This window comes from Gavialis gangeticus, unplaced genomic scaffold (genome assembly GCF_001723915.1).
Source record: "Gavialis gangeticus isolate Ggan-Ray unplaced genomic scaffold, GavGan_comp1, whole genome shotgun sequence".
Taxonomy (NCBI): domain Eukaryota; kingdom Metazoa; phylum Chordata; order Crocodylia; family Gavialidae; genus Gavialis; species Gavialis gangeticus.
This window is the reverse complement of record NW_017729022.1, coordinates 12,977,056-12,995,535: the sequence shown is the minus strand read 5'-3', so window position 1 is coordinate 12,995,535 and position 18,480 is coordinate 12,977,056. Positions and strand designations below refer to the sequence as shown.

At 39.0% G+C, this 18,480-nt stretch overlaps 1 protein-coding gene across 1 annotated transcript in view; it reads left to right on the top strand.

Moving 5' to 3' along the window:
- ADAMTS20 (ADAM metallopeptidase with thrombospondin type 1 motif 20) overlaps positions 1 to 18,480 on the top strand; it is a 257,040-nt gene that overhangs the window by 47,824 nt on the left and 190,736 nt on the right. Inside the window, exons 5-11 of the mRNA XM_019515771.1 lie at positions 1,358 to 1,441; positions 2,028 to 2,152; positions 3,062 to 3,102; positions 3,454 to 3,559; positions 5,951 to 6,097; positions 8,249 to 8,390; positions 10,219 to 10,323. Of these exons, the coding sequence (XP_019371316.1) occupies positions 1,358 to 1,441; positions 2,028 to 2,152; positions 3,062 to 3,102; positions 3,454 to 3,559; positions 5,951 to 6,097; positions 8,249 to 8,390; positions 10,219 to 10,323 (750 nt within the window). The remainder of the gene's footprint in view (positions 1 to 1,357; positions 1,442 to 2,027; positions 2,153 to 3,061; positions 3,103 to 3,453; positions 3,560 to 5,950; positions 6,098 to 8,248; positions 8,391 to 10,218; positions 10,324 to 18,480) is intronic.

Genomic DNA, 18,480 nt, shown 5'->3' with positions numbered 1-18,480 from the left:
AACAGATGCATCTGTGCTCCAGTGAAACAGCAGTAGAGAAACAGATTCACCCAACTTGGCATTTTCAAAGTGTTCTTTTATACGGATTGGCATCCTTTGTTTCAGCATTTGGGGTTTTTCCATACCCAGCTGTTTTTGCAGTTGTTCTTCTTTTGTCTTCAGCTTATCTTAGCCATGGAGTGTTCTTGTTGCCTAGCCGGCAGGATGGGTGTTTTTTTTTTTCCTTGTTATCTTCTTTGTGCCCTAAGCCTCAAAGGAATTCTTCATCCATTTATTAATTGGTTTACTGATTGGTAACTTACATTTGGTGCCTTGTTGCTTACATAAACAGTTAAATCTTCTTTCATCTCTATACCATTTTCTCACCATTCACCCTTTTACACACATTCATACATAAAGGCTATGCAGAGTTTATTCACTTATGTCAAGCAGAAGATACAAAATGGAGTTCTCAAGTTGCTTACAGGACAAGACTAACATGGTAATATTTCACTATTATTACACTCTATGTTAACATCAGCTACATTAGTTCAGTTCATGCTACACATGTTCAGAAGTGATCCAGTTGGAGCAGCTAAGAGGCTAAGTCCCATCTAAACTTTGTTGCAATTTATACTGGTACTGGGAGGCACTGTAACTTAGCCTGGGTCACTGCTTTGCTAGCATTGGCATCCTCAGCACATGCCTAACTCACATTGGCACTGCATTTAGCTAAAATGATAGTGGTGCCTAGAGTGGGGCATTCTCTACTTGTGCTGTTGAAGCTGGACAGTCAATAATGAAAAAGTGGTAAGTTCAGAAGGACAGCACATAGGAATAACTTAATGTTTAAAGTACTCTTCTGGTAATAGACCCCTGGGCTTTTGTCCATGCTTGCAAGAGCTCTTTTTGGGTTTTAATTAGCCACTGTTTTAAAAAACAAAGTAAACTAGAGAGGATGTAAAAGGAAGCATGCCTCAGTTGACTTTTGCTTATGGTATCACCTTTGAAGGAGGCAGCTTGGGTTTTGGTTCCCAGCTCCAGGGTTATTTCAGTGATGTTCAGCTGAACAAAAGTTTGTAAAGTCCAGTCTGAGACAGATGCTTAAGCTGGGGTGGAAGTTCAGACATTCTCTTAGGCTTAGTATTTATACTGGCTTCTTGGCCTTTCCAGAGAGCCTAGGAACCAACAAGTCTCACAGAATTGTCATCCTGGGGCAAGATGCCTAAAACTTAGGTATTCCAGCACCTAAGTGCTAGTGTCTATGGAGTCGCTTTAAATAGGGCTCCAAGCATTCATAACTGACTATAACACTAAGCTGTCTTAAATTTTGCATGTGATTTTAGCAATGTAAGCTTATGACTTTTTTTCTTTCTAGGTTGCAGCAATCTACAAGGACTCAAGTATTGGCAACCTCATAAATATAATTATTGTAAAGTTAATTGTAATTCACAATGAACAGGTAGGAAAAATAGTTATTTAAAAAACATTTTTCGAGTAGATTAGTTGCACAGTATTTCAGTTTACATCATGATTTTTTTACATAGAATACTTTCGACAGAACTTTTCTGTTAAATGTCAATTACTGCCACTTTTTCTTTGACCATCATTTTGTTTAAAAAAAGGTGAGAAATTATTGAGGGCTAGGTGCACCTTCATTTGAGAGTAGGTTATGTACACAGAGGTCATCTGGAGAGTCCTTTATTCCCTGGAGCACTCCCTTCCTTTCTCCAATTTGTTTCTAGTTTTGTTAAGTAAAAGCTTTTCACGTTGATTTTATTTTTACTGGAAATGGCTTGCTACTAGTTGCAGATGACATATAGCTATAGGTACTGCTTAAAAACATTGGCTTTGTGTTGATGAATATTGATCAAAATGAGGCCTGAATTTGCAAGTTGATTTGGTAGGATTAGTCTCCTGCTTGGAACCCCCACTGACTCCTTGCTTGTTTTCCAGTCAGATACATTGAATTGTTTTGCACCTGATAAACAATGAATGCAAATGCATCATTTTTAGGCTTTGTTGTTTCCTTGCTATTTCCTGAACAGGAAGGACCAGCTATCAGTTTTAATGCTGCTACCACTCTTCGCAACTTCTGTTTATGGCAGCAAATGCAAAATGTTCTGGATGATACTCACCCATCTCATCATGATACTGCTGTCCTTATCACTAGGTACAGTATCTGAAATAGTTGCATTTATTAACCAGATGTGACATATATTAGTATTTCTTGTTTTTTATTATTTAACTGTTGGACTAAAATATTTCAGAGTTAATTGAATGAAGAACTCAACCCTGATATGGAATAAAATGGTATGCTGTCCAGCACTACTGAAATAGTGCAGTACGTTGTTGGTAGCTAACCAACTGATATAGATGCCATTAAAGTCAGTGGAAGCAGTATGAGGGCTGAAATTGATGTAATGAAATGAAGACTCTTCTGATTATATAAACACAGTGCAGATAGCAAGAGGAATGAATTAAGAGCAGAGACCTAACAAAAATCTACTTTTGCATCTTTTATGGAAGTAACATATTCCATTTTTTTTATGGAAGCAAAATTAAGTGTAATTTATATCCTTTTTGTCCTTCTCTCTTGGTTCCCTGATCTTCAGTTATAAAACAGTATGCTTCCCTAACTGTTCTTTCTCTTTCACTTGTTCTGATGTTGATACCTTGTGTTCCATCCACTAAAAACATAGTAAAAACTGCATTTGGCCTTTGTCTTGAATTGTCCTTATTATTTTAACAGGAAAGTTGGTCCCCTTCCTCAGCTTAAAAGACTGAAATTAAAGTTCTACAATTTTCAATGGCATTTTTATCATTACAGTGCACTATGAGTACTACAGGGAAATAGCATAATGCTTATGATTTAGGGTTTCTTCATAAAAATGTAAAAGCTTAGTTTGTATTCAAAGATTAAAAACAGCACAAATGAACAACTTTCTTAAATGGACATACCATCATAGAAATCAGTGCACCTACACACTAGCTGGGGGTATGGCCCAATGTGTTTTTGTTTGGAATAAAATTTTTATTCTTGGATATTACAACATTTTCAAATAAAATCTTTTGCTTCAAGGGAAGATATCTGCAGAGCTAGAGAGAAGTGTGATACTCTCGGTAAGTTACTTCTAAAATTAGCATGATATTACCAAGAGAAAATGTAATGAAACTGCATTACAGATGTGAAAAAATTACTTGATACAAAGTTTTTACATTAAAATGTCAGTTTTTGTTTATTTGCTTGGTTTTTTTTGTTGTAATATTTATCAAGATATAACCCTACCTTGGTATATGTTTGAGAATTTTTTTTTTTTTATTTGGAGTGAGGAAGATGTCTGGCTTATGTGCCTATGGCTATCTCTCTTAGGCACCTACATTTGAACATATACTTAAAATGTGTTTATGAAGTCAATGCTTGTACATGAAAATTTTGCTATTAGGCTTTTTATATAAAAGTTCATTTTTCAGGTTTAGCAGAACTAGGTACAATGTGTGATCCACTGCGCAGCTGTTCTATAAGTGAAGAAAATGGATTGAGTGCTGCATTTACTATAGCACATGAACTTGGACATGTGTAAGTATATATTTCCAAAGGTAAAGATGTTTTGATTTCTTCTTTTATATAGTTAGCTTCACTGGTGTTCCTTCTGGTGTTGATGAAGTGAAGTTCATAGGCTCATCTGATGTTCCTTCTATCTAGGAGGATGACGAAGTGAAGTTCATAGGCTCATCTGTGAAAAGTGTTTTGTAAATTCCATTTGAGAATCAGGACTGAGAGATTGGAGAGAGAGTGATTTTCTTGTGAGAAATGTGCCCCTACTGGTAACTGGGTATTTTTGTCTTTAATAGATTTCCAGTGTGCATTCCGTCTGGTGCGCTGTTGTTTTTTGGCCTCTTCTACATATTTTCCATAAGGGGATTTGGTGCACTGGATTAGATATACAATGTTTCTGGAAGTGCAGCTGTAAGATCCAGGAATGGTGATGGTTCTGTTGTGGGGTGCAGTGATTGTGGGGGTACTGGAGATATGTTGGCAGGTTTTGCATTTCTTGTCATGTCATAGTTTGGATGTATTTGGTGTATTTTGGGACGTTTGCTTCTGATGACTAGGTTAGCAAGATTTGGTGCTTGTTTGAATTTACAAAACACTTTTCACAGGCGAACCTATGAACTTCACTTCATCAACCTCCTAGATACAAAAACTCATGGACTCAATGTAGACATTGGATTTATGACATACTATAACCTGCATGACATCTGACTCCCCAGGTACCGCTCCACATTTACCTGCTACATCCCCTCTCCCCCTCACCCTGTGTCTCACCCCGATGCCTCAATTTACATTTTCACTGACTGGTTTTCTTGCATGCATACCAGCCTTTGGTTTCTTTACTATTCATTCCATCCAGATAGACCGCACACACTGACTGTAGATACTTCCTCAGCTTGATGAAGCATTTTTAAACTCGAAAGTTTGCTAAGATATATTTCTTCAACTATCCAGTTGGTCTAGTAAAAGATATCAGATTGACCTAAAGAACCTTGTCTGCCTATTTTCTCAGACCAACATGGCTACAACCTATACCCCTTAACACATACAGGTGATATGAATTTTGCTTTCAACAGTTTGAGGTGCACTTTCACCTGCACCTATTTTCCTGAAACCCCTGCACCTATCTCCCTGAGAAACTTGGCAGGCTTCATACCCTCAGAAGGGGCTACCATCCATGCTGTTTTCATCCAAATCTGCAGAGAAAATGACAAAGTTATAGGTATTTTAGGGATTCATATTATAGTCTATGGCCAAATTTCTGAATTGGTGCCAAATCTCTGAATCTGAATCAGCTGAATCGAATTAGAACAGTGACCTGAATCACCGAATCGAGTCACCGTCCCTCCGAATCAGCCGAATCTGAATTGAATACCTGCCACTTTGCACAGGCCTAACATGTTGCACTGTGTCCATTTGTTGCAAGTAACACATTAATCGTGGTATAAAAGTAACTGGTAGAGGGGGCTGTAGAGTATATTTTCTATGATTCTGTGTTGTGTACGTTGTTGATCTAAAACCGTATGAAGTTTTTGAAGCAAACTTGAGGGTGTAGCCATTAAAGTGACTCTCTTATTCTCTTTAGAAATCTTTTGAGTGTTTATTTCTTTAGTAATGTAGTGATAAAATCTATGAGTAATTATATCTACATGTATATAATACTTAGCTAAAAAATGCTAAATTGAATAACTCACATGCCATGTAAAAATGAATACCTGTTCTTAAGTATGGGTGAAAGACTTATTTGTCAGAAGAATGTACAATGAAACAGAACTGTAAACAGATTTATGCACATTTTTTGTATCGAAACAAATAAGGTGGTAGAAAGTGTAAGTTTTTTGCTGTGCTTTTTGCAAAGCCAAACATGTGTATAGATAAAATTGGAATCCCATTAGAATTTTCAAAGAGAGAATTTGGTCATTGTATAAGGAAACCTGCTTTTGTAGATGTTAGGGGGAAAAACCAAAGGACTGATCCTGAAGTCTATAATATGTTTTAAAATCCTTTGGTTAAGAAGGTTCTGTAGATGCTAGCTAAGTATTCCTAAGATGCATATCACCATATCAGCAGTGAGACACGATAATAGATCAGTCACATTTGTATGCCAAAATCCGCTGAAGCCTAATGGCCCATTGGGCTCATGTGCTTTTGTGCAGGGATCAATATGACCCACATATTTGGTTGCCTTTGGCTTGCCAGCCCTGATACTCAGCCCTGATACCCCAGCCTTTGGCACAAATCAGGGGCAAGGGTTGAACTTACAATTCCAGGACTATAATAAGATCTTTTAATTGCTCTATTACCAAACATATTAGCTGTATATGGTCTTTTAAGGCTTAGAACCTAAACAATTGTTATGTAGCCAAATGAACATATATGAATTTTTTTGCTGAAGTTGTTTGTGTTTGCTTTTAGATTTAACGTGCCCCATGATGATAGTTTTAAATGTAAAGAAGCTGGAATTAAACATCAGTACCATGTAATGGCTCCAACATTAAATTACCACACAAGTCCATGGACCTGGTCAAAATGCAGTCAAAAATATATCACCGAGTTTCTTGAGTAAGTATCAGTAAAGTGTCATGCATTTTTCCAATTTAGTCTCTTCCTCAAACTATTTTAAAACTATTGTTTAAATATCATATGCACACTATTTTAAAGCCACTTTTTAGCCTCTGATTATTTATGGTCATTTTATTTTTCGTGTTCTGCATTGCCAAAGAATTGTCTTTAGGTTACCAGTTTAATGTTTTAGCCTACGTTTCTAAAAATGCATATTTTGTTTTCCCCAATAACTTATATATGGGCTTAACTTTATACCCTGTGGGAATCTATACACGTGCTCTGGGGTGGAGAGGTGGGTGCTTTCATGAGTGGCTGTGAGCCCACACTTCAAAATGGTGGTGGGGATGCTTTAACTAAAGCTTGTTTGACGAGCTTTAGTTAAAGCACCGCTGCCACCATTCTGAAATACAGGAACACTGAATACTCATATGACACAGAGGCTGCTGGAATGCACTAATTAGCAAGCTCCAGCAGACTTGCACTGAACTTGATTAATCAAGTCTGCTCTGATGGATGCTAATTTGCATGTGTTGGAACAGAGGTCCATCATGTGTATAGGTGCCCTGTGGGCACATCTATGTGAGATGCATTACTGCACAGTAGACTAATGTATTGCACAGTAAAACATCACTGTCTACATGTGTGGGGCATTTACTATGCAGTAAATTAAGCTACTGTGCAGTTAGCTAGCACCTGTAAATACAATTACTAGATTAACTGCACAGTAGTGCTCATGTACATGCTGACTGGGAGCAAATTCATGAGTTGGGAGCTAGGAACAGCAGCTTTGTGTGGCACAGATCTGGCTGCTCCAGGGGGCAGGCAGGGGCTGGGAACCCAAGCAAAGCGTGCTGCTGGTGAGCCCCATGTCCCCTCCCCACTCTACCTGGCAGGAGTCTTGCCAGCCGCTGCCCCACACCCAGGACAGCTCCTGGTGAACCCCCTGCTGGGTAGGGAAGCCTGGCTTGTTAAGGGGCTCGCTAGCAGGTATGTGTCCTAATGGGCATGGGGCTGAGAGAACCCTACCTGCTACAAGGGCAGCTGTCTCTCGGCCCCATGCATATCGGGTCCCCTGTCGATGTGAATGGGGCCAGGAGACAGCTGCTGCTGGTGCAGCCAGCAGAGCTCTCCTGGCTCTGTGGACATTGGGACCAGCCCCGTGCCTCTTGTGAGCCACCAGGCTAGCACGCAGGGGAACCTGGAGCTCCCCCTGGCTGCTGTAGGGGGGCAGAGCAGGACAGAAGCATCCCTGTACCAGACTGCTCCCATTGGGAGCAAACCTGCTTCCAACAGGGTGCATATGTAGATGTGCTCCTGAGGAAGGCTTGCTGCGCAATATTTTACTATGGAGTAAGTATGATGTGAATTTAATAGCACATGTAGACACTCCCTGTGAGTAGTTCCATGGCTTCATTAGAGCTACTTACACCATGACCTTCATGCATAAGTCCCTTCAAGGTCAGGGCTGTAGAAACTTCAGCAATATTTTTTACTGTGTATATAGATCAAAATGGATATACCCCTTCATTTATGAAGAACTCCATTTCAAAAGACCAATGCTAGTTATAATGAGATATTTTGAGTCATAATCTCTTGATCTTTTCCTTTATTTTGATAACTTTTTTATTTATGATTTTCACAAAGATGATCTTTGCTCATGATTTAATTGGAAGATTAAATTTAAGCAGACTCTGATAAGGGATTTTTTTCTTCCTTTCATGTAAATGTCATTTTAATCTGCAGACTTTCATTCAAGCATCTTGGCTATTAAGGACTATAAACAAATAGCACAAATGGACAAGTTTTCTACATTAATTTTATTTTATATCTTAAACTGTATTTGGTTGTACTGAGTAATTATAATGGTGCTTGTCCTAAAATTTAAAAAAGCCACCTATCCCATACAGTTTAGTTTGGAACATTTATAACTTCTTGTTGTACATCAAATATATTGCAGAAAGGTGAAGCTGAAGCTAATAATGAATACAAGCCCAAGACTGATTTCAGTGTGGGGATTGTGTCCCCAAATTACATAATTCATTTTCTACATTTCAGAACATAATCAAATATGGTCTTATTTCCAAAATGGTAAGTTTTTTGTAAAAATCAAGACATTTATTTATGTACACTTTGTTGTTTTGACTATAGCACTGGTTATGGAGAATGCCTTCTTGACAAACCAAGTGGAAGAATATATGATCTTTCATCTCAGCTGCCTGGGTCAATGTATGATGTCAATAAGCAGTGTGAACTTATGTTTGGACCTGGGTCACAAGTATGCCCCTATTTGGTAAGGCACACTACCCAGAAACCCATCTCTAATATTTGTTGAACATTTTTTGAAAACTATGGTTGGTAATTCCTTCAATATTGAAATGAAAGCTCAGGAACTTTTTATCCTTGAGTAAATAAAGGGTGCCTATAGACGTGCTTGTTCATGTTCTAATTAGAACGTGTTGGATTAGACTCGATTAGTTGAGTCTGTTCCACATTCTAATCGGAACACTCCAGTGTTGCCGTGTTACGTGTATTAAACCTCTGTGTGTTTCAGCCTGGCCACAAGGGCACTTTATCCAAACCTCATCCAATGAGCTTTAGATCCTGCGACCATTCTGAAATGTTGTGGGGCTTAATACATATGACATTGAGCCATTTTAATTAGAGTGGCCGTCCAGGAACCGTTCTAATTAAAACAGTCCCCCTCCCACCCCCAAGCATGTGTATAGGCAGCCAAAAGTGTTAAAAATTGGTGTTTCAGAGAGAAAAATCTCAGTAGAAAGACTTCTGAGTTCCTAGGGCTATAAAACTTTTATGCAGATGTAATGAATAAGTGTAAAAAGTTGGTCTGGATCTGTGTATTTGTGAACAAGTTTACAATCTCTTTTCAATTGTTGCAGAAAATCTTAATTTACATTATATTCTAACAGCAGTATTTTCTCTTACTGTCTTACAAACATATTAAAACTATAGTAATTTTCACGTTATCCATAAAATAATTTTGCCACTAGAAAACTTTCAGTGCAGTTATTTTTAAAGTATTCTTAATTGTTACATTGGTTTAAAAAATTGTGATTTTAAAACTAAATAGGTAATTCTTATATATTCTCAAATAAATGAGATAAGGATCTTTGCTTTGCTTTGTAAGCTTCAGGATGCAGTTCTCATGTCTGTTGGCATTTGGGAATTAAGAATAACCCTCATTAAAAGCATAACCTACAGGTTGACAGTTTCTTAAAAACAGAACTATGAACTGGAAACAAAGCTACATAGAGACTGATACAGTGAAAACCTAAATGTGGATTGCTGGATGTCAGTATAAACTTAAAATATCATTAAGTCCTACTAATTAAGTGGCATACTGCCAAAATTGTAGAAAGGGTTTGTTTTTGAGTTTCACCCATAGAAGATGACTTTGCTTGGTGGAACTAATTAGATGAGATAATATAGGACCAGCCTGAGTTCAGGTCTTTTTTGGCAGGGGCTGAGGGGGTTGAAGTAAAGTTTTGTTCAGTGCAAGTTAGGGATTCAGAAATTGTCCCAGAGTGAATGTGAAATAATTTAGGAGAAGTGATATAAAGGTATAAATACCTGTAGATAGGGCTCTTCCACAATGATTACCTCATAAACAACTCCATGTTGTTTAGTCAGTGAAAAAACATTTTTACTGTGTAGTAGTAATTTGAAAGAGAGACTTTCTACTATTATTTTTTTTAGATAAACAGCTGGGGTTATTTTTGGAAAGTCAGTTTAATTATTGGCTTTACTTGGGGATTAAATTCAGACCTTCTGCTATATAACCTGAACCTGAATTATATTTGTAATTGGTTTTTATTAGCTGAGAAATTAAAATATGAAGTTTACTCATTGTTGTTTATCTAGTGAATTTTCCTCAAAATGTTTTATATTACTTGTCTCCCCTTTATGCTGGATTGTTTCTTTTATTATTCAGAGTATCACTTTTGAAAAATATTGGTAGTGACAGATTTTAGAAGTTTTTTTTTTTGTCTGCAAGGATTTACCAGATGCATATGTCCAGAGAGATAAATTTTGGATTGCCCAAAATAATGTTGCAGGTATAACAAGGGCACTCCTGTTTTTTTGTTTTGTTTTGTTTGCAGAAGCAATGCAAACGCTTATGGTGTACAAGTGTTGAAGGAGTTCATAAGGGCTGTCGTACTCAGCATATGCCATTGGCTGATGGAACCAACTGTGGTCCTGGAATGGTAAGGCTTAGCTTTTCCTAGTGCTCAATACTTATCTGTGGCAAAATCACTAAAGTAGATCAGAAAGACTAATGTCTGTTATGTGTCACCTTGCAGTTGCAGAAAACTGTCTATGTAGGTTATACCCTTTTAAACTCAACTGCAAAATTAAACCGAACGATATAATATTGTAACATGCATGTCACTGGGCTGTGCTTCCTGGACAGCACATTCCAAGGTTTAGGGGTGCAATGTTGATAACAATGGTGTTAAGTTTAAAAGGAAGCTGCTGTTTCTACTTCCTTCTGTAATGTGTCTTAAACTGTGTCCTAGCAGTTAGCTGTCTCCTGGCATCCTTGCTCCAGAACTGAATTTTGTGGAGTGTGGGTTCTACCAAAAGAAAGCTCGAGCACCAGGATATACATTTGGTGATATTTCCAATTTCTCTCAGTGAAGCCATTCTGCTTTACATAAAAAAACTAAAGATTCATTGCCCCAGGGGGAGGGCAAAAGCATCACGCTGTACTTTAGTGGTGAGTGCATTTGGGATAGGTCTCAGTCCCTGCTCCAATTAATGTTTATGTATTTTATCTAGTAGTTTTTTAATGTAGAGCATGTCAACATACATTTTTGCCTCTATAAATAAAGAAGTAATAATCTCTTTTTAAAGAGTTATCAATTAGCTTTAAATAATGTAAGCTTAGATTTAGCCTAGTCAGTACTGTTTTCTCTTTGTGTATATTTTTAGAACTTGGGATTCTAATAAATATATCATGCTCCTCTTTTGTGTGCAGGTCTGTTTTGTAAAGGCTAATGTTGGCAACCAGCTGTCAGTTATGGTCACCCTATTTCAGCTGCTTGAAAACACAAGTAGATCTAAAACTAATAGTATAAAATCCTCCAAAGTCAGTGAATAGACTGCTTTTTCTATATTTCTTAATACCTTCTCTGCCTGTCAGTCTATCTGTTATTTTTTATGTCAAGCTCTGTGGAACAGAGGCTTTTTTCATTTTAGTGTTTGTTGTCTACAGTGCCAAGCCTGTAGAGTTACATTGCTGCTGCAGCTACTGCTTCTGTTGCTGCTGCTGCAGCTGCTAGTACTACTACTACACAAATTCAGTAGTTACAGATAGCATTTCCTATAATAGTAGCAGACAAATTGAAGTATGGTGTGTTTCAGCTTCTCAATAGACATTAAAGGAAAACATTTATCTTGGGCTTTGATCATCTCCTTTTCAGCTTTAATTGCTTCCTAAAATTTAAAACCTGCTTCACTTTCACCCTGACTGTCTGGATAACTTGTAGTCTCTGCCAGTTCCATCAATGTGCACTTTGTTCACCCAACAGTTGTATACGAAAGTAAATGATTTTAGCTTGTCGGGCTTTCTGCCAGAATCTCTGAAAATCTTCTCTCTGTTTCTCAAACCTCTATTTTCTGAAGCTCAGGTCTGGCAGCGGCCCAGATACAGCTGCTCTGCTGTCTCTGTTCTTTTCAATACATTGGTATTCACATTGTGTTCCTTCACTTCAGGTGGCTTTTTTTTGTTTGTCTTGTGGGCTTCACAAAGATCACTAGGAGGTGGAGATGTCTGCCAGCTCTTCCAATAGCATGCAGACCGACAGCAAAGCAGAGGAGGATATGGGTTTTACAATCCTTGGCTTATTTAATACTTCAGGGAGACTTTACTACAAAAAGACAGTAAATAAACCTAAACTTCCATGTTAATATTTATTAGTTTGCAGTAACATTTGCCATGGTGAATGACTCAAATTTACAGCCCTTTGGAATAAATACCACATTACTTGAAAACATTTTTCCAAGATAAATTGTTAAATCCAAAAATACATGAATCCTTGGGCTGTCCTGTAGGGTACATATGAAAAAGAATTGCAAAATATATAGAGGTGTCCACAGTCCCACCCTCCTCTGCAGCTTGGGATTCTGAGTGCAGGGCATCAGGGAGGCATCCCATCCACTTGTGATTCAGAGGCTTAAATTCTGTCCTGAGGGATAGGTGCCTGCAACTGTTCTTTGAGAAAACCTGAGTGGAGGTCACTTTTTTCCTTAAAGACCCAGCTGCTGGAGATTGGTGGTGGTGCCTGTGCCTGCTACTTAAATAACAGGCTTGTTGTCGAGGCCAACTTGCACAGTTTATTGGAGAGAAAATCTGGAATACGTTTCACTCAGATCATCTCTTGAAGACTGTATCAGAACTTCACATTAGTCAGACCATAGTTGTTTGAGTAGATCTGCCTAATGATGACTTGGAAAGAACTCTGTAGGCGGCTAGAGGATTTTCTTTTTAAGTACTTGGATCAAATCTTGCATATATTTGTCAGGGTTATTTGTGGCCATGTTATGCCATGTTAAATATTTTGGTAAAGGACTTTCCAGTAAAGCAGAAACTGCCTTCTCAAAGGTAGTACTTCAGTCAATATTCAGTTAAAACTTTAGTACTTCTTCCAGTGGAATCACTGCTTGAGAGAGCTTCCATATATGGAATATAGATAAGTACTCAGAGAAGAAAATTCCCTTGATTTTGCTGATGTTCTCAACTTGCCCTTGTTCCTGAAAGTCTACAGATGGTTAGCAAAGGAACCAAAGAATGGTTAGCTAAGCCCTGTAGAGCCTGTTGATGTGCACACAGAACCGTATTAATGTAAATGCAATACTTCTCATCTACGAGATACCTCTTACAGAATGGGTGTAGCATGTCACACTATGCCGCAGCCTGTTTCTGTAGGTGGTATAGTTGCCTGTAGTTCTCCAGGGTCCTAAATAGGCTGGCAAAGTCTGCACTAATGCCTGTCCTCCTGCAATAGTGGCATTAGTTTAAAATCTCACCTGTGGTGAAATGGTGCAAGTATAGATGACTAGGCTGGAAAAAATAGGTGGAAGATGTTGGGGAGATTTCCTCAGCAGAACCATTTTACTTAGAGAAGTAGAACTGAGCTGTCAGTACATGAGGGTTTTAGAGGAGATTGATTTAGAGGAAACGGTAACAAATCCTGAGAACCTGATGTCATTCACCCTGGAGTCCTGAAGGAGTTCAGATCTGAAATTGCTGCTTACTGCATACCGCAGTATGCAAACTATCACTAAAAAGAGGCCTTGAGACTAGAGGACCAGAGGGTTGCCAATATAAACCCAGCCTTTAAAAACGGCTCCAGAGGGGAGCCAGAGAACTACAAGCCAGTGAGGCTAACTTCTCTGCCTAGGAAGTTGGTAGGAACAATAATTAAAAATTGGATTGGTCACTGCATGAATGAACAGAACTTGCTTGGGAGAAATCAGCATGGCTTTTCTAAAAGGAGGTCATGCTGTATGAACCTACAGGTTTCTTTGCCAACAATGGGGATTAGGTTCCTGAAAGTTCCCGTGGTTGGCAAAACCATGGTTCGCAAAACCAGCAGGGCTGGGGGAAGGACGGGCACGGGGGAGGGGGACAGTGCAAGGCATGGCCGGGGGGACTGTGGGGAGTATTTTCTGACTGTACCCCCCTCCTTCTCTGAGCACGGATACTCAAAACCGTGGTTGGCAAAACCTGTATTAGAATTCTTTGAAAGTGTCAACAAGAATGTGGATCAAGGCGATCAAGCTGACATAAGACATCTGGATTTCCAAAAGCCATTGATAAAATGCCACATCAAAAGTCTTAATAAAATATTGTTATCACAGGGTAAGAGGGAAGATCTATTTATAGATCAGAAATTGGCTTAAGGATGGAAAACAAAGAGCAAATATAAATGGCCAGTTTTCAGAATTGAAAGATGTAAACAGTACTGTCCCTGGATAGTATGGACTTGAGGATCTTACAGGTCCCTTTCAGTCCTTCTATTCTATGATTCTGTCTACATTTTACTGTAGACTAATTTGTTGTCCAGTAAAGCATCACCATCTACATGTGCATGGCAATTAGGGTGGTGTAGACTAATTTACTGAGCCATAGGATAATTCCATCAGACGCAAGTACTATCCAATGGTGGAGTAAATTACTGCACTTATACAAATGTATAGATGGTGATGCCTGGATTTGTTTGCTCCAGCACAAATTGTGCCAGAGTTTATTTAGTTGCATTAAGTGCACGAGTAAATGTGTCCAAGGGGTGCATCTATATATGCAATTAATGCAACATCATAAACTCCAGAGCACTTTGAGCCAGTGTACACTGCTCCCAGGTGCAACATCTACATGTGTTCCTGGGACAGCGGCACTTTGCGTTGGAGCAGAGCAGGCCCGGGCTGGTATCAGGCTCAGGGGATCAGTCCTGGGCTCTGGGTGGCAGTGTTGGGTGTCAGAGGGGCTGGCTGGGGCATGACAGTGCCATATGTGTGGAGCCATGTAGCTACGTAGCAGGGAGGGGTCTGGCCCTCTGCTGCCTGGGCTGACCAAGTGCAATTTCCACTTTGGGTTACTGTCTAAATTTATGTTTTGGCACAGTAGTACTCCACCATAAGACAGTATTGTCCCTGACAATGTAGACTGTGAAGCTTTACTGCAGAGCTAATTAGTTAACTGTGGTAAAGTGCATGTATGGATGCATCCGCAGTGAAACAATATTAAAAATAAAAGCGTACATAGAACATCTGGAATGTGTCTGGTGCACCATTTTTCCACTGTGACTTCATTGTGTTGCTTCTGTAGGAATGCAGCAGAACAATAAGTGGTACAAATTCATTGAATAAGCTATTAAAATCCCAGATGTGAACATGTGCTTAGCATTTTTATGGAGGGATATAATCCCTGATGTAGTATAAGATTTTTGTGTACAATTTCATCTTTTCCAGAAATATAAAGTTGTTATAACTTCAGTTTAGCCTTAGACTGCACTCCTAGATATCTATAACAGTTGGGCAGTAGCCTCATGCTTGAAAGAAATACTTACATTTATGAAATGGCATCTATAATATTTGCTCTTGTGTTTGAAATATTTGATTTCCTGAGATGCTAATGGAAAACTCTGAAGGTACATGTTCTTAATATTTTTTCATAATCCTATGTAAATTTCTCACAGTATCGTGATATCTCTGTAGCTAGTGGCTGGTCCACTCTTTGTAGCTGTTGGAATAGATCCAAAAGTGATGCAAGTGTTCATTTTGTACCTCAAAATAGGCATCCCAGACAGATGATACTAGGTTCAATCACAAATCTGTGGAAACACGGCTTATGTACTTTTTGTATAGTGCTTACACAAAATGTTTCATAAAGGTGGTATCACTATCCACATTTTACAGATAGGAAAACAGACAGAGAGGGGAAGGTCACTGAACAGGTGAGTACCACGTTAATGAGTTAAGGGCAAGTGCTCTGTTGATTAGGGAACATTTCCTAAATAAATATATTGTGATGTCCTGCTGCGCTGGGAAATTGACAGTTTCTATGGGATTTGTTTGGATGGAGATCATACCTGTTTTAGAAGAGGAAACCGAACAGTGTCAGAGTTACTAATTTCTGTTGTCTGTATTTCTAGTAGTCATGAGAATTTCATTCTTTTTGTTCAGGGAATGGGAATGGCAGGAGCAGACCAGCTAGTGGTATCCTCTGTGATCATTTCATTTATCACAGATTTCATAACAATAGCAAAGTAACCTCTCAAAATGGTGCAGAGGGAAAGGCTATCTAACAGTAATTTCTTTCCAATAGCTTTGAGCAAAAGATCACTGTATTGACATAATAGTCCAATACATCATATTGTCCCCTAGGCTAAGTACAGACAGTGAAAAAACCTGAGGCTGAATTGATTCAATCCTCTCAGGTTAGTCTCAGCTGTGTAGATTGAACCAATAAGCAGGTGAACAGAAATTCACTTTTGATTCCAGAAATGCAGCCACATGCTTGCAGTGGCTCAGGCCAGAAGCAGGGGGTGCTAGAGTATGTCTCCCTGCTCAGCTGGAGCAGACAGCTTGGGGCAAGACTAGCTTGCCACTATGCGGGGTGAGGGGGTTTGTAGAGGAGGTTCAAAGCATCTTGGGATGCTGGGAAACTGAGTTAACTTGAATCTGAAAGAGAACTGAGATAGAAATCCAATAAACCTATTTAACCTAAATCAGTTATGTCTGATGCTACATCTATCCAGGTTTATCTTAAACCAGTTTTGGCCATTTTGAAAGTGGCTTACGTGTACTGAACTTCTGTTGTGTTACATATTTGAACCGGTTTCCAATCACTTATACCAATTTATATTTAATTTCTGTTCCTAGCCCTGCGGAGAACCAAAACCATATTTTGCCTGTCATTTTATAAGATTAATGAAATAGTTTATTTAGTTCTTTTAGGGTTTTTTTCCAGTGAGGGTAAGCTAAGTTTTGACATTAGCGTGAAGGAGCTGATGGTCTAATTGTATAATTCTCCCAATTTCCTGATATGATGATAAATCCCATTTTGGACTCATTCAAAACATCCTTTGTATACTGCCATATTCACCCATAAGGGAAATCATGAGAACAGGTATTCAGAGGTTATCACTGATGTTGGCATCAATGTAACCCAGGATAATAAATTAAAGTCGCTCCAGCACCAGATCAGATAAGAGAGAAATCAGGATTCAGCATAAAGAATGAGATTAGAGTAAAAGTTCCTATTTCTAGAGCAAGATGAAATGTAGACCTGTTTGTGGCATGTGGCTTTTAAGTGTTGACTCAGAAATTCAATACACTAGCTAACGAAAAGGATAATTTTCAAGACCTATATTGCAGAGCATATGTGGCCAATAATATACCCATAATATAAGCCTGAGTTGGCTGTAACATATTTAGATCTGTTGAGAGAGGATATTCCTGAAAAACCTCCACAAAAACACTGAGTAGGAACTAGCCAACAGGAAATACTAAGCATAGAGATGTGTCTGAATTCCTAAGTCTGCAGACCTTAGACACTTGGATAAGGGCTGGATGTTAGGCTTCTCTATCCGCTTGGAACCCAGTCTTGAAATCCCTTTCTGAGGTAGGTGCCCAACTGAGCAGCTCTTACTCTTTCTAAAACACAACTGCTGGTTTTTGTGTGATGGTCCAGTGATCAGATCTGGCATACGGGAAGTAGGAGACCTGAGTTGTATACTTTCACCTCTAGTTTCCCAAGAGAGTACCTTAGGCATCAGTCTGTAGAATAATATAGATGGAGCCCTCTTTAACTTATCCTGTTGAAGAATCTGGGCCACTCTGGAGCCAAGAATGCAAGAAGAATAAGTAGGGTAACCACATTTATCTGATTTCAAAATGGGACACTCCACTTTCTGGCACACTCAGCTGTCTCTGAGTTCTGCTGTCAGCTGAGCACATTGGAGCATGAGGGTGAGTACAGAGCACCAGGACAGTTCCATTTTAAACATTAGTCCTAGGCATCCCACTGAAAATGGGACAAACAAGTTCATTTGACCAAACTAGGCTTTGAGGCTGTTTTACCAGGAGTTTTCTGGATTGCTTTTTGGATTTAAATTTTGGCTAAATCCTGTTTCATGTAGCTAAAGTGTCACTCTGTATTTTGTCCACTATCTCTTACTGTTTTGGAAAGTACTCCGTTGTCTCCTACTTGTCTGGAAAGCAGTATGCACAATTATGGTTTTGTGTAAGCAATAGTAGCTTCATTGCAGATATGAGGTGATGGTGCCTAATAACTGCAGTGGCCTTAACAGAGCATATGGTTATATTGTTATCTCTGCTATCTCTTGATTTAAATCCAAGGAAGTAAAACAAGAGTAGCACCTTATACCAGTTTTGTTTATGGTGTTTTTGTCAGTGTCTTTCATTTATTTACAAGTGCTCGAGCACATGAAAAATCAAATCTGGAGTGACATGGTGACTGAATGACATCATAATGTAGAATCTTCCTCTGATCATTAATGAATATTTCTTTTAGCTTTTGTTTGCATCCCTACCTAGCTTTTAAGAACTGGAAACTCTAAATGGCTTTGTAATGGGGTACACTGTTTGGCTAAGTACAGACATTTGGGGGCATTAGAAGGAGGTTAAATAGGTTCAAAATGGCTGCCCAATATGAGGTAATTCAGGATTGGAGGAGCTAGCAGGGTGGTTGGGGTTCCTACAGGCTGGAGGGGATTGGGGATATACTGGGAGATGAGGGAGAGGTGCAGCCCATCAGAGATGGGGGGGCAGGGGTGACCTGTGGGTGAGGGGTAATAGGAGCAACCCATGAGGGGCGGGAGGGGCAGCATGACCGA